General features: G+C 36.1%; 1 protein-coding gene and 1 pseudogene across 1 annotated transcript in view; both read left to right on the forward strand.

Moving 5' to 3' along the window:
• Positions 1-16,776, forward strand: part of SLC12A2 (solute carrier family 12 member 2) — a 110,653-nt gene that overhangs the window by 53,208 nt on the left and 40,669 nt on the right. Inside the window, exons 12-17 of the mRNA XM_055428856.2 lie at positions 1,184-1,307; positions 2,316-2,417; positions 3,761-3,916; positions 5,163-5,262; positions 10,934-11,045; positions 12,566-12,706. Of these exons, the coding sequence (XP_055284831.2) occupies positions 1,184-1,307; positions 2,316-2,417; positions 3,761-3,916; positions 5,163-5,262; positions 10,934-11,045; positions 12,566-12,706 (735 nt within the window). The remainder of the gene's footprint in view (positions 1-1,183; positions 1,308-2,315; positions 2,418-3,760; positions 3,917-5,162; positions 5,263-10,933; positions 11,046-12,565; positions 12,707-16,776) is intronic.
• LOC148777114 (small integral membrane protein 20 pseudogene) lies at positions 13,038-16,584 on the forward strand (annotated as a pseudogene).

Genomic DNA, 16,776 nt, shown 5'->3' on the forward strand with positions numbered 1-16,776 from the left:
AGGATAAAAAGTACCATAAATCAAAAGAAGATACTTTATCTTGTTCCTATTAGCATAATGCCAAAATAAGTGTTTTATTTTTATGAATATTTGAATGTCTAGTATGTGCCATACATTATGTTGGGTGCTCAGGATATAATGATAAATAAAACATTATCTCCCTTTCAGTTCAGTTCAGTTGCTCAGTCGTGTCCAACTCTTTGCGACCCCATGAATTGCAGCACGCCAGGCCTCCCTGTCCATCACCAACACCCGGAGTTCACTCAAACTCATTATCTCCCTTTGCTGCTGCTGCTAAGTCGCTTCAGTCGTGTCCGACTGTGCGACCCCATAGATGGCAGCCCAGCAGGCTCCCCCGTCCCTGGGATTCTCCAGGCAAGAACAGTGGAATGGGTTGCCATTTCCTTCTCCAATGTGTGAAAGTGAAAAGTGAAAGTGAAGTCACTCAGTTGTGTCCGACTAGTAGCGACCCCGTGGACTGCAGCCCACCAGGCTCCTCTGTCCATGTGATTTTCTAGGCAAGAGTACTGGAGTGGCTTGCCATTGCCTTCTCCGTTATCTCCCTTTAGTGAGCATCAAATAAATAAACAGCTGATACTGCATAGAAAGTACTTTTTATTACTAAAACAAATGAAGTATTGATTCTGCAGCTTTGTTCTTAATTTCTTGTTATAATTAATACAGTAGAGGTGCAGAATATTTCCTAAAACTATTTACAATATTGTCTTAAGAAAAGTGATTTTTATAATTAGGATTTTTATTTGCTTTCAGTCTTAGATTTGGACTTGGTTTTCTTAAAATAGGTCAAACATCTATCATACTTCTCAAGCTTCCACACTTCTATATATATGCCTGCTTCTTTGACTATTCTTGTAAGACTATCAACCTGATGTGGGGTAAAATAGATAAAAAGATGTGCTGTGATTCATGGGGTCACAAAGAGTCAGACATGACTGAGCAACTGAACTGAACTGACAGTGTATTCTAAATCTCCTGCCTTTCTGATACTGGAAATGTTTGACTCTTCTTTACAATTTGTTGATAAAGCAGTATGAGAAGAAAAAAAAGAGGACCAAGAATTAGAAACTTGGGTTCGTTTCCTGATTAACCTGTTGTAACTGTAAGCTGATCTGTATGTCTTATTTGGATGTATTCCATTTTAATGTTTACATTTCTTTACTAGGCTCTATGTAAGGACAACATCTACCCAGCTTTCCAGATGTTTGCTAAAGGTTATGGGAAAAATAATGAACCTCTTCGTGGCTATCTCTTAACATTCTTAATTGCACTTGGATTCATCTTAATTGGTTAGTCTGTACATGTGTGCTGATGCAGATTTTGGTGCATTTATAGTATTAACTGTCAACATTGAGTCATTAAGTCATAAAATGTTACTTTGCCTGCTATACTAAGTTTCTTTTTGATCAAAGGAAAAGAGTTTAGAAAATACTGCAGATAATAACATTCATTAAATATTTGCTCAAACTCATACCCTCACTAACTCCCTATTAGGCTAAAGGGAGCTCCTAGGTTCTTATCCCTAAAACAAGTATGATAATAGCATAGGGTAAAGGATTACAATGTCTTCCATGAAGATAGAACCTCTGCTGATCTTTTGGCTCCTTTGCCTCTGATTAGGAAGCTAATGAGTCTTAAAGAACTTTTGGACTTTTGATTATACCATGGAAACTAACTTTCTCATCTGATGCTTAAAAATGTATCTGGTATAGCTACTTTTTGAGAACAGGTTGGCAATATTTAGTAAAGTTTCTTATGATCCACCAGTTCTTAGAGCTTTGTACCCTGCAGAAACTTACATATATAAGAATATTTTTAGTGTCATTAATTATAATAGTGAAAAATGGAAACAACCCAAGTGAAATAGCAGAATAATATTCAGCAGTAAAAATGTGAATAAACTTGGTTTTCATATGTTAATATGGATGAATCTCAAAAATAATGAATTTAAAAAAATCACTGAATGATAATATAGTATGATGTAATTTATGTAACTTTTAAAACATCCAAAACAGTGCTCCATAATCCTTGTGAACCGTTTATGTGTGTAGGAAAACAGTATAACGTCACTGGAAAGAGTATTTCAACTTTGGGAGAGTGAGTCATAAAGGAGGTTTCTACTGTGTACTTAGGATATGATTTAAAGTATATGAAGTATGTATAGCAAAGTTCATTCAATCTGGGTTGTGGATTTAGGAGCATTATGCATTATCTAAAGGTTTGAAATGACTCATAGTTTTGAAAAGTTACAAAATGTCTAATATGTCAGCTAAATGTGCTTCATGTTTCTTTTGCAGCTGAATTGAATGTTATTGCTCCAATTATCTCTAACTTCTTCCTTGCATCATATGCACTGATCAATTTTTCAGTATTTCATGCATCACTTGCAAAATCTCCAGGTGACTTTACATTTTCTTTAAAAGTTTCATAAATGTGGCAATGTTTGATTTTAGAGAAAATAAAACTTTAATACATGTCAAAAGATGGCATGTGTGGAATTAGTCCACTAATGCTTCATTCTGCCTTTGTAGTTGAGTCAAGTTGAGTCTTCAGAGATCTATCATGCAGTATACTGGTAAACAATGTCTGTTTCTTGCTTCAAATAATTAAAAATAGCATTAATCTCATATTCTGGCTAACTATGAATTATTTTGTTTTTTTCTGTATTTATCAGTTCTAAGAGCATTGTTATGATATTGTACCCTATCCAGGAATATTTTTAACACAATGAGTTCTGTGGAATTCTAATATAAGGGGTCTTTATCAACTAAAAAATTACTCCATTTACAGTTTTTATGGGTATTTTGTTATAAACCATGACAACATTTGGGCATCAGAGAAGGAAATGAAGTAACAAAAACACTTGCTTCTTTGGGCCTGGAAGTTTCTCAGAACAAGAAAGATAAAACATGGGAACTTAGGACACAAACATCTCAACTTCAGTTTTTAAGAATATAAAGTTTAGAGATGGATGTGGGTGTAGCTATAGAAGGGCAGCACAAGGGATTCTTGTGTTGAACTTTTCTTTAGCTTGACTTTTAATATCAGTATTTTAGCTGTGATATTTTGGTATCATTTTGCAAGATGTTATCACTGGGAGAAATTAGGTAAAGGGTCCCCAGAATCTCTGTATTATTTCTTAAAACTTTGTGTGAATCTGCAGTTATCTCAAAATTAAAAGTTTAAATTTTAAAAAAGAATATAAATTTTATTGAAATGAAACACTTCCCCAAATGATAAGATATATTTCTGTAGTCAACCCATAGTTTTTCCAGCAAGTAGATGAGGTTTTTTAACAATTCTGAAGAACAGTTTATTTGAATTGTTTTTCTGTATTCATTAACATATGGATGTGTCTTGTGCTAAAAATCAGAAAATAAAATCTCATTATTAAGGACTCAATTTCAAACCTAATTTTTTAATCTTCTCTGATTTTTAGCATTCACTGAGTTGAGGTTGATTTGTATTTTTTTAGTAAGGGCTTTTTGAATAGGGAACTAGTAAGATAGGATCATGTTGATGTAAACAGATGTGCCCACTTCATGGCTATCAAGAATCATGACATTATTATCAGTAATGGTCTATGACTTTACTGTTTAATTAGCTTTACAGTTCACATTTAAAGACTTCTCAATGTAGCAGCCACAGAGAAATTTATTTTGTGCATGCATATGTACCACTGTCTAAAGCAGATGAGGTAGCTGAGTGACTTTTATTTATCTGTATTATTTGTTTCTGTTAGGATGGCGTCCTGCATTCAAATACTACAATATGTGGATATCACTTCTTGGAGCAATTCTCTGTTGCATAGTGATGTTTGTCATTAACTGGTGGGCTGCATTGCTAACATATGTGATAGTTCTTGGACTTTACATTTATGTTACCTACAAAAAACCAGGTCAGTAGTCTTCTCTTAATATTTAGTATTTCAAGTTAAAAAATGTTTAGACATTCTTTGTACCTTTTCATATCTAAACATCCATCTTTTGTATTTTGCAAAGGCCCTTTACATAAAACCTAAAATACTGTATTTCTAAATATATGTAGTTTTAATGAAAAAGTTACTACAAGACTTTTTATTGTGTGGAATTTCATTCTTACCTATGAGTTAAATTTAATTAATCCTATTTGTAGAAAAATAACAAATTCATGTAATAAACATTCTGTTTCACTCAATATGTTTTAAAATTAATCTTCGAAAGGATTTTATGTACAGTACAGTAGTTTCTATTAGCCTGATAAGCATTATATGTATTACCTAATGTGGTTTAGTACCTAAAATAATTTGTACCACAGAATGACAAAATATTAGAACACATAGTATCTTCCCACTAGCTTACTGTATAGCAAGGAAATTCGACATACTTAACTGGGAAATAAAGAGGGACATAGTTAAAGATTATCTAGAATGTGTAGCATTGATAACTGCTGGGTATATCTCCACATAAGCAGATGCTGGGATAGGTTAGGATTAGTCCAGTTACTTAATGTGATAACATGTAACAAGAAAATCTATTGAAAAAGACTTGGAAAGTTGTGGCCCAATAGAGTAGATTAGGAAGAGACGACAAGAGTAGTTGCAGTGTAGTTATTTTAAACAGTGAGGAAACATTTTGTAATCCAAGTATGAGAGAATGAGGTTTTGGATTAGAATGGTGGCTTTAGAAATGAAACGGACAAAGAAGATGTTGTTTTAAATATCTTAGAAACAATTATTTCTCTAATACGCCTATTAAGTCTCTAACAAATGTCTAAAATCATCATTTGTGTTTAGACTATTTATTCAATAAGTAAAATTTGCCTTGATGTTCAAATAACTTAAAAGGTTAAATACTATAAATAGTACTTTATAACAATCATAGATCTGCCTCTTTCCTTTTTGACCTTTGGCTGTATAAACAATAATTTTTAAAAGTTTTCTTTGTTTGCAAGACTCATTTTGAGTTGCAGCCCTTTCATCTCAGTCTTTTCCAAAATGTATATTTTCTTTAGCATTGTCTTAATTTCATGCTGTAGACTTGAACTATTGAAATTCCTGAGTACAACAGTTTATTTTAGCAGCTGACTTTTTAAATGTGCAAGCATTGGTTATTGATGACTTGTGATCACCAGTATTGTGGTGCATGAACACTGTCCTCTTACAGATGTGAACTGGGGATCCTCCACACAAGCTCTGACCTACCTGAATGCACTGCAGCATTCGATTCGTCTTTCTGGAGTGGAAGACCATGTGAAAAACTTCAGGTAAGTGATCAGGTAACACAGAAACATTTTATCTTAGATGGCAATCAGTTCTTCATTTATTGCTTAGTAATATTTTCATATGGTGACATTTCATGAAAAATTATGTAAAAGCATAGAATATTGTTTGTTTGGTTTGATTTGAGCAGTTTATTCAAAAACAAGGTTGAGGCTTCTTGTTCTCAAAAATTTACAAAGAGAAAAATTATCATCTACCTTATAAAAATGTTACAGAAGTTTTGGAGGTCTCTCTTTGAAGGCTTTTAAATAAGTATCATTAAAGTAAACTTTTTTCGCCCCTCTGTGGCCATCCAAGTTTATAACTATTAAGGATGAAATTCATAAAAATACTTTTTTATAATTTTACTAAGGCAGTAAATATTTTCATATTAGTGACTTTGTTCTCACTGTGGAACTGGCAATCAGTTTTTGTGATAAAGAATCAATGTCAAAGTAAAGAGCATTTCTTACTATTTCCTTCAATAAATTACTTTTTATTTTATCTTAAAATAGTTTATCAGTCATCAATTGAAAAGCTGTTCCTTAATTTAACATGTTTCTAATAGTTGATGAGGTTCAGTTATTAAAGCACTGTTGTAAATGCAAAAGTAGTAATTTATATGCTGCTGCTAAGTCACTTCAGTCGTGTCCGACTCTGTGTGACCCCATAGACGGAAGCCCACCAGGCTCCCCTGTCCCTGAGATTCTCCAGGCAAGAACACTGGAGTGGGTTGCCATTTCCTTCTCCAATGTGTGAAAGTGAAAAGTGAAAGTGAAGTTGCTCAGTCGTGTCCGACCCTTAGTGACCCCACGGACTGTAGCCTACCAGGCTCCTCCATCCTCTTAGAAATTATAGATTATTGTTAAATGTATAGCTAAAAGTAGACTGTCATTTTTTGAAAATAGACCATTAGACAGTCATTCTCATACTGTTCATGTAAGCCTGGCTCTAAACAGGCAACTCTTTCAGTTCAGTTCAGTTCAGTCGCTCAGTCGTGTCCGACTCTCCGCGACCCCATGAATCACAGCACGTCAGGCCTCCCTGTCCATCACCAACTCCCGGAGTACACTCAAACTCATGTCCACAGAGTTGGTGATGCCATCCAGCCATCTCATTCTCCGTTGTCCCCTTCTCCTCCCACCCCCAACCTTTCCCAGCATCAGAGTCTTTTCCAGTGAGTCAACTCGTCGCATGAGGTGGCCAAAGTATTGCAGTTTCAGCTTTAGCATCAGTCCCTCCAATGAACATCCAGGATTGATCTCCTTTAGAATGGACTGGTTAGATCTCCTTGCTGTATAAGGGACTCTCAAGAGTCTTCTCCAACACCACAGTTCAAAAGCATCGATTCTTCGGCGATCAGCTTTCTTCACAGTCCAACTCTCACATCCATACATGACCATGGGAAAAACCATTGCCTTGACTAGACGGACCTTGGTTGGCAAAGTAATGTCTCTGCTTTTTAATATACTATCAAGGTTGGTCATAACTTTCCTTCCAAGGAGCAAGCGTCTTTTAATTTCATGGCTGCAATCAGCATCCCATGAGTAATTGCTTCTCATTGGCTTCTTCACAGTAATCACAGGAATAAGTTCCTGTTTTCAGTAAAACAAAAGACAGAATCTTTTTAAAAGAAAATTTCAAGAGTGGATAAGTGCCAGAAAAGAAATGCTCTACCAAATTTCTCCCAAGAAGAAACATCTTTGTATTAATATATTCTTTTTGTCACTCTTTGAATATCCTCCCCTCACCAAACACCACCACCACCAATTTGTTTTCTCAAATGAAAGATTCCCATAGACCCGATCTTCAGTTTTGGAGTAGAAAGAAATAGGGAAAAGAAAGGAGAGCCCTGGGAGGAAAACTTTAATTTCAGCACGTTTTTAATGTTTTGAATAGTTAATGCAAAGCATGGCAGAAAATAGAAATCCTTCCTTTGCGTAAAAATTTGTGTCCCAGAACTGAGAGTATGATCAAGAATCAGAATTAACTTGCCGGCATTAAAAAACTGTTCTTTGACTTATTATAGAAATGGGAATTTTTTAAAAACTTTTAAAAAAAAGTTTACTCTAACAAGTGTTTTAAAATTCTTATCAGAATTATACATGAACATATTTCAAAGAGGAAAAGCTTACATTTGTTGTGAAAATTAGTAGTTGTTCCACTTCTCAAATCCCTATTTCTTTTGTGCCACCAGCAACCAATTTCAACTCTTAGCTGAACTGTATAGTATTTACTTCATAGTCCCCAAAAGCATGTTTGTCTTATTGTATTGTTTGATTTTCAATTTTAGGCACTATCTCTTGATTTCTTTCATTCATGCATGCCCATTACACACACACACCCTTCTCTTTACCCTATCTTCCCAGTATATTTTCATGTCATTATTTTGTTTAGGTTAGACTTGATGTTTATATTTTTATGACTTTTAAGGTATAATTCACAGAGAAGGCAATGGCAAGCCACTCCAGTACTCTTGCCTGGAAAATCCCATGGATGGAGGAGCCTGGTAGGCTGCAGTCCGTGGGGTCGCTAGGGGTCGGACACGACTGAGCGACTTCACTTTCACTTTTCACTTTCACACATTGGAGAAGGAAATGGCAACCCACTCCAGTGTTCTTGCCTGGAGAATCCCAAGGACGGGGGAGCCTGGTGGGCTTCCGTCTATGGGGCCACACAGAGTTGGACACGACTGAAGTGACTTAGCAGCAGCAGCAAGGCATAATTCAGAGCTTAGCCTTATAAATTGTGATTGCTTTCTTTTCCTGTACAGGTTTTATGCTTTCTGTGTAGCCAGTAAATTGTTTTTCCTATTTCAATTTCTATATATCACTATCTCAGCCTTCACCAAATTTGCCAAAAGATTTTGTTTTTCTTCACTTTGTAGTTTCTATTTCGTTGAAGTGTCTTTCTCATCATTTCCTGCCTCTTTAATTTGGGTTCTTAGATGTAGCCTTGTCTGAAATGTCTGTGATCTGGGGCTAGGGAAGTTCTGCACTGGGGGCAAGGCTCTCAGTCAAGCCCTTAATGGAAATTAATGTGACTATGATGGTTCTTTGAGAAATTTAAGTCATCTTAAAAGTTTTCTTTTTTAATTTGATTAGATTTCTCAGAAAAGAATCTTTTAATTTTTGCTTACTGATAAAGTTCTGGCTGCCACAGTTCTGAGAGCTAAGTGAGAAGGCAGCTTGGAGATTTCAGTTTCCAGCATATAGCGAATGTTCTTCTAACTCCCTGCTTAAAGTAGCTGCTTATGCCCTCAGCTATTGCTCCCAGACTACAGGCCTCTCTAGCAAATAAAGTGAAGTGAAGTCACTCAGTCGTGTCCGACTCTTTGCGACCCCATAGACTGTAGCCTACCAGGCTCTTCTGTCCATGGGATTTTCCAGGCAGTAGTACTGGAGTGGATTGCCATTAAGCTCTAGCCTAATAGGGTTGGAGAAAGGCAGGAACAGTTGCCCATCATAGTGATGGAAATGACTTGGGTTCATCTAGATGCTTCTTATGCAAACTTTAAATTAGTTCTCCTTATTTTTAGTTTTTTAACACATTGCCCCTGCCACTTCTAGAGGCATCTACTGCCTGTCAGTCCTAGGCATTTTGATGATTCTTAGGTGTAAAATTAGGTGGATTCACAGTTTTCTCTTATGCTTTTTTATAATTTAGCCTTTTCCTGATTTGTCAAATCCTTTATTGTTCTTGCATCTGCTTTCTGGCTTTCAAAACTTCAGTGCAATTGTGTCCTATCCTCTTCTCTATATTTTGGTGCCTTAAAAGAAATCCTATCATCCTATGGAGATTTTTAAAGAGGGAGTAAAGATGAAGGCAGATATTCACTCTCTCATTACTGGAAGACATCCTCTAATGTATTTTGTTCTGTACCTTTTTTTGGTATAATATTATACCCAAATTATGCCTTTGTGGTATGTTTACTAACATGTTTACTATTTAGTAAAGATAGGGACTACAAGTTCATTTCCCACAGTACTAGGTTATATTAGTAATAGGTTAAACTACCATACGGAGAAGGCAATAGCAAGCCACTCCATTACTCTTGCCTGGAAAATCCCATGGATGGAGGAGCCTGGTAGGCTGCAGTCTGTGGGGTCGCTATGGGTCGGACATGACTGGGCGACTTCACTTTCACTTTCACACATTGGAGAAGGAAGTGGCAACCCACTCCAGTGTTCTTGCCTGGAGAATCCCAGGGACTGGGGAGCCGGGTGGGCTTCCGTCTATGGGGTCACACAGAGTCAGACATGACTGAAGTGACTTAGCACTTAGCACAAACTACCATAACAAAAAGCTGAAAAAACAAAGTGGCTATGGATATCAGTGTTCTGTGATAGTCAAAAGGTAGATGGACAGTTTATGGCTGCTACATAGATTGGCTGCACTTGATCACTCAAGTCCCACATTTCTTCCTTTTATGTCATCAGCCTGCCATTCCTTAGGATATGTTTTTATGTCCATGTGGCCAAAGACATCACCACCTCCACAGTATAGATTACAGAAAAGGGAAAGAAAGTATGGAGGGTGACTCAGGGTCCTTTTAAAGGGATAGGATGAGGAATTAAGAACATCATATGGGCTGGAAATCAGTCATAGGTCCACTTTTAGGAAGGCTAAGAAAGGCAGTGTTTAACCGGGGAGCCAGGTAACCTGCTAACACTCAAAGGGAGAGACTGGACTATTAGCAGTCTCTGGGCCTTTAGAAGATGACTTCATGTTTGGTTGCCTCAAATCTATTCCTCCAGACAGAACTGGCTTTTCAGATGGCTTGCTAAAATTCTGAATCAGTTTGTAGTCTTTATTCAGCTTTTCCTGCTTATTTTATGAGTATAGTTAGGAGCTACTAACTAATTTAGTAGGTAAGTGAGAATTCTTAGTCTATTTGCTTTTTGTTAAAGTTTAACTATCCACATTGTTGTTTTAATGAGTTTTTGTGAATCTGTTTGATTTTATAAAATGGATATGTGAATATTTTTTCCTCAAGATTGATTTTATTTCTAGTAAGTGAAAATCAAGAGTTAAAAATACATGAAAAATCATGTGACTATCTTATTTTTGGAAAGGCAGTTGAATTAATTTTGGCTTTCATTGTAATGAATTAGAATTAAAACTTTTAGTTCAAATAGAAACTTTTTCTTCACCATAGGTGATTTTACTCATAGAACAACATTCATTAAAATTAAGCTAGATTAGGGAAGACTGATATTACTAAGCAGAAATGAGTATGATTTGATCAGGCTAAGAAGGAAAGGGACCTGTTCTTTACATGAAGACATGGCCATGATCTCATGAAGTTTTGTGAACTCTGTGAAAGAATTGTAATGTTTATTACCTTTAGAAGATGAAAAGTTGTTACATATTTTTAATTGGTTATGGTCATTTCTTTCTGTAGTATCTCCCAGAATCTTGATGTGTATTACCTATTAATTTAGGATATTTGGTATGATGTTTGCTCAAAGAAGATTTTGTTTCTGCATTTCTCATGTACCAAGGAACCCTGGTTATGTCATCTTCTATGAGAATCGTGTAGCCTGTGTCTTGAGGACAGCTGTATAAAGGAGAGTCTAGTGTAACAATGTATTGTTAGAGAAGCAACTTGAAATCTTGTCCATGTTATCAAAACCTTAAATTTCTCTAATTACATTTCTTTTAATCTTAAATTAGGCCTCAGTGTCTTGTTATGACAGGTGCACCAAACTCACGCCCAGCTTTACTTCATCTTGTTCACGATTTCACAAAAAATGTTGGCTTGATGATCTGTGGTCATGTGCATATGGTAAGTCCTAGTTTTGTCTTCAGTATTAAAACATTTTTCACTCTATGTATATCATTTGTAATTTGTGAATCTTTCTAGATTTGAAATAATTTGAGTAGCTTTTAGGAAGTAGTATTGCTTTAGCTAAGAAAAAGCATACTAAGGAGCTAAAAAAAACTAAGGAACTTGAATGGAATTCGGTGTGTGTTTTTTTCTTACTGATAAATCTCATAAAGTCCTGAGAACGCTAGGAACATTTACTTGTCAGAATAAAAAAGAGGTGGTGGACAAATCATGGTACTGATAAATATTTAGTATCTGGTATGTAAAGAGTAGGGTGAAAGCTGAATTCTTGCCCATTCATTTTAGTTTTATTCATGAGTATGGAAATTACTAAAAATAGGGGTAAATATTATCTAAAAGTAGTTTTATTTTTGGCCTCTTGGCTAAAATCACTAGATGATGGATCTTTTCTGCATGAGAAGTTGGAGTGTTTATTTACCAGATTAATTTACCTCCCAGGCTCTATTGCTCATTTTATTTTGGTGCTAGAAATGCATGTTATATGCCCTATGTCCCAGCACCTGCTAGAGTTAATTTTTTACTTGTATAGTAGTAAAATGTGTGTGTAGGGTAGTGGAAGAACACACTGAGACACTGACTCCACTTTGGACCTGTGGAGTTTCACAGTTTGTCTCCAGGTTGATCAATTCAGGTTGGAGTCTTGAGCATAAGAAATTGCACAGAGGCAATTTTTCTACTAATAATGATAAATTGTACTATTTCTTGTCTTGTTTAGTTGCTAAGTCATGTCTGACTCTTTGCGACCCTGTGGACTGTAGTCCACCAGGCTCCTCTGTCTCTGAGATTTTCTAGGAAAGAATGCTGGAGTGGGTTGCCAGTTCCTTCTCCAGTTCCTTGTCTTATTCATGTATAATTAAAGGTGAACTTTTAATCTTTTTAGATTTTTTTTCCTAATACAAACATATAATACATTTTATCTGTTGCTTACAAGGATCAAAATAGAATTGCAAGTTGAAAAACTCATTTCCTTTCATATGTTATGTCATTGTTCAACAGAAGTACAAAGGAAAAAATGAATTTATATAGCTAACTTTGACTTTTAATGATATTTCTAGGTTTCTGAGAATTAATAACAGACATTTGAGACAAATGAAAAACAAGATGGGAAACTTTCCATAGAAAAACAGAAGGCTCCTATTTTTCTCTGTGTAATCTCTTCTCCATTTTCAGTAATTTATAATTTCTCTCGTTTACTACTACCAATACTTATTTTTCAAAGTCTGTGTTTCCTTCTCTTCTTTCTGTGCCTTTGTTCCATCAACACTGTCTTTTCATAATCTTTATTGGATGTAATTCACCAATTTGAGAGTAAAATGCTAGCATTATATTGTACTTCCCTTTTCCCCTCACTGCCATGTTTAGATGCCTTGTTTAAGCCAAGATAACAGGAAGCTTTTTTAAGAACATGGAATCGATTACCTTTCAGTTAAAGACTTATTAATATTTTTACCTTAAAGGGCCCTCGAAGACAAGCTATGAAAGAGATGTCCATTGATCAAGCCAAATATCAGCGGTGGCTTATTAAAAACAAAATGAAGGCTTTTTATGCTCCAGTACATGCAGATGATTTGAGAGAGGGTGCACAATATTTGATGCAGGTAAATTTCTTACCTCTTTTAAATGATAATATTTTAATTCTGTGTAAGTGTTCAAAAATTTTTTTATTCCAGGTTTCATTATTCACATTAATAAAAATTGTAAACCTTCAACATATCTTTATTATCGTATACCACTACAGTTTGTGTAATTTGAGAGTTAAATGGACTATAGAAATACTGTGCTGTTCAGTTCAGTTCAGTCGCTCAGTCGTGTCCAACTCTCTGACCCCATGAATCACAGCACGCCAGGCCTCCCTGTCCACCACCAAAGAACCTCTTTGTGAATTATCTTAACCTATTTCTGTCCTTTTCCTAAGGTATTTCCCATTCACTCCCTGCTGCGACTCACTGGGGTTTTTGGAGAGAGTGTTAAGTAATGGCAGTCCTTATTTAATTTTTTAAGAAATTTTAATTCCTTATTTTATTTCTCACTATTATTTTACTAGCTCTAAACTTTTATGGTAGGTTTTGTATTTGGCATAGTAACCAGAATGTGGGATTTGGAATCAATCCTAGGTTTAAATGCTAGCACTACTACTTCCTTCATATAGATTTTGGACCAAACAAAAAAATTATTTAACTTCTCTGAAACTCAGTTTCCTAAACTCTTATGGTTGTAGGAAGACAGCGTTGGCCAACTTATTTTTATAGGAACCTATTTCTTCAAAAGAAAACTTCAAGCAAAAGCCCGTTGTTTTCTTTTACTTTGTCTGAGCTGCTTTGCTAAAATAGAGTGGAAGATTCAGACTACTATCACTGGACCTTTTTCTATTTTGTGTCTTTTTAAAACTTGACAAGCACGTGGTTAAGAATAGCCTAGGCAGTCCTCCGGAATAATAAGAGGTGGAAGTAGGATTGCTTTGACAGACATAAAGCTTTATCATAAAACTATAGTGGCTTTTCCGAGCGGGGTCATGGTCCAGCCGGCGGGAGCCGGGTTTGGAGAGTCGGGGGCACTCGGAGAATCCGGGTAGCCCCGGCTGGAGCCATGTCCCGGAACCTGCGCACTGCTCTCATTTTCGGCGGCTTCTTCTCCCTGATCTGCGCCGCCTTCTACCCCATCTACCTCCGGCCCTTAATGCGGCTGGAGCAGTACAAGAAGGAACAAGCCATAAATCGAGCGGGTATTGTTCAAGAAGACGTGCAGCCACCAGGATTGGAAGTGTGGTCGGATCCATTTGGCCAGAAATGAGAAGACTAACACCACCCCTAATTTTGAAAGCAGACAGACTTCATGCTTTCAGTTCTGCAGCAAGTTCAATAAGTCACCTGGCTAGAGAACACTGGCTGGAGCAGAAAACTCGAGAAGGCCATAAAGAGTCCTGTGCATGAGGATTACGTCCCTTCTTAAAAGAACCGTGGAACAAATCATACTATTAGGAGGGTTTTCAGTGATTTGGTTTCCTTTCTAAAAATGAAGCTGTCTCACTCAGCTGGGCTGGAAGGCTAGCTACATATTATTCAGTCTCTACCTCTTAGCCAGCCAAGCTGTGATAGGAATACAAGCAACCAGTAGACTGGGGAAGATTCTAGACTGTTTTGCCATCCTCCAAATAGGAAATTTCAGGGGAAAACTACCATATTGAGCAGCCTCCTAGGGTTCTTTGAAAATGTTAAAGTTGATAAAACTCTTTGAGGACAAGGTACATTGTACTTTTTAAGAATAAATAGTTCAACTCACTATCTCATTAGGAAGGTTGCTGCCTGTTGAGAAATAAATTTGAAGCAAACTAAATGGGTCTGCATGCCTGTTAGCAATCATTGTTGAATTGACTGAAGTGAAAATGTATATACTAAAATGATTTCTCTTACTTAAAAAAAAAAAACTATAGTGACTAAGAAATTGTGGTGTTGAAGTACAGATATACATTTCAACTGAGTAGAAACTGAGTCTTTGATGTAGGAAATTAAATACATGGCAGAGGTGACATTAAGGATGAACTGGGAAAACTGATTATGTGAAAAAAATAACAGGTCTTTATAAAGATGAACAAAAAATATTTCCAGGTGAGTTGAAAGACCTAAACAAGAACAGAAAAATTTTTAAACTTTTAAAAAAAGAAAACAGAAAATAAATCTTTGATCTTGGACTAGGGAAGAAGTTTTTAAATGAGACACAAAAAGTTGAACTATGAAGAAGAAACCAATTTTTTTTTAGTTAACATAGAAAACTGCCTCTTAAAGAAAGCATGACAATGAAAAATGAAGCCACAGACCTAAAGGAGAAGACATGTTATCAGCAAAAGAATATGGTCCACATATATAAAGAAATACTATAAATCAATAAGATTTTTTTTTTAAGGAGTAAAAGACATGAAGAGGAAACCTAAATGACAGAGGTAAAAATTAAAACCATAGTACAGTCTTTAGTGCCTTTTCTGGTGGCGGTAGATTTGAAGTGCTTTAAAGGACCAGACCCTGGGAAGAGGAGACTGGACTGGTGCAAAGAATTTAAGAAGGCCTGCACAAGTTATTTAGAAGATAAAAGATAATCAGGAGCAAAATGATTGGATTAGTTTGTCCTTGATTTTTCCCTATTTTTTTTTAATTTTTAAAAAATTTTTATTTAATAAATGGTACAAAGCACAATGCCAAAAACATTAACAGTTAAAATTTCACCAAATGAAAAAATACTATAGAATACACAGTTGTAAAAAGCTACATTAAGTTATTTTACAACTGCCTCAAGCTGCAAAAAGAAAAAAAACCCAATGCCATGCCTAAATTATCCCTCTCTCAAAATAATGCCATTTATTTTGAGCACCCCATCAAAAGACGGGAACTGCTTTTGTTAATTCATGTATATATATATATATATATGACTGTATCACTTTGCTATATACCTGAAACAAACACAACACTGTAAATAAAATACAGTACAATATAAAATACAAATAAGTAACAGACCTTTGGGGCCTTACACCAAGTTAGAGTTCCTATCAGAGGGATAACAACACCACAGCCGTACTGAATTGTCATGAAGGAGGTACACGAATGGCTGGATTATAAGAGTTACAGGAATGAGAGCTGCTCACTTCCCAGAAATTACAGCTCACAGAAAACCAACAAAGGCACGAGATACAGACCCTTTACTTATGAATGTGTAAAACTCGAGGAAGTCCACATTATTCCTACAGCATGTTGAAAGTGCTTCAGAATTCACACAATACTAATTTTCTTATGGTTCTGGTTAAATTATATATACCAGTTTATAACAAATGGTAAAATCTGTAACTGTTCAAAGTTTTAAAAGACTACTTGAGAATAGTTTCTTGTATTTCTATGCCACCTTTATAGTTCTGGTTTCTCATTTCTTAATTAGTAAATTCAGCATGCAGGTTCTATCCCAGGCTAATTTATACACTTCCGGAAGAAATGGCCTCTTAAATCCACAGAGTGTTGAGGTGGGGAGCCCCCAACCACGTCAGATTCGTTTCACATATGATAATATACATGTTTCAATGGCATTCTCCCAAATTGTCCCACCCTTGCCCTCTCCCACAGAGTCCGAAAGACTGCTCCACACATCCGAGTCTCTGCTGTTGTCTCGTATACAGGGTTATCGTTATCCTCTTGCTATATTCCATATATATGTGTTAATATATTGTATCGGTGTTTTTCTTTCTGGCTTACTTCACTCTGTATAATAGGCTCCAGTTTCATCCACCTCATTAGAACTAACTCAAATGTGTTCTTTTTAATGGCTGAGTAGTACTCCATTGCGTATATGTACCAAAGCTTTCTTGTCCATTTGTCTGCAGATGGACATCTAGGTTGCTTCCATGTCCTGGCTATTATAAACAGTGCTGCAATGAACATTGGAGTACATGTGTCTCTTTCAATTCTGGTTTCCTCGGTGTGTATGCCCAGGAGTGTGATTGCTGGGTCGTATGGCAGTTCTGTTTCCAGTTTTTTAAGGAATCTCCGCACTGTTCTCCATAGTGGCTGTACTAGTTTGCATTCCCACCAACAGTGAAAGAGGGTTCCCTTCTCTCCACACCTCTCCAGCATTTATTGCATGTAGACTTTTGGATAGCAGCCATTCTGACTGGTGTGAAATGGTATCTCAT

The sequence above is a fragment of the Moschus berezovskii genome, chromosome 8 (assembly GCF_049115385.1).
Source record: "Moschus berezovskii isolate FMDL1 chromosome 8, NW_MosBer_1.0, whole genome shotgun sequence".
Classification (NCBI taxonomy): domain Eukaryota; kingdom Metazoa; phylum Chordata; class Mammalia; order Artiodactyla; family Moschidae; genus Moschus; species Moschus berezovskii.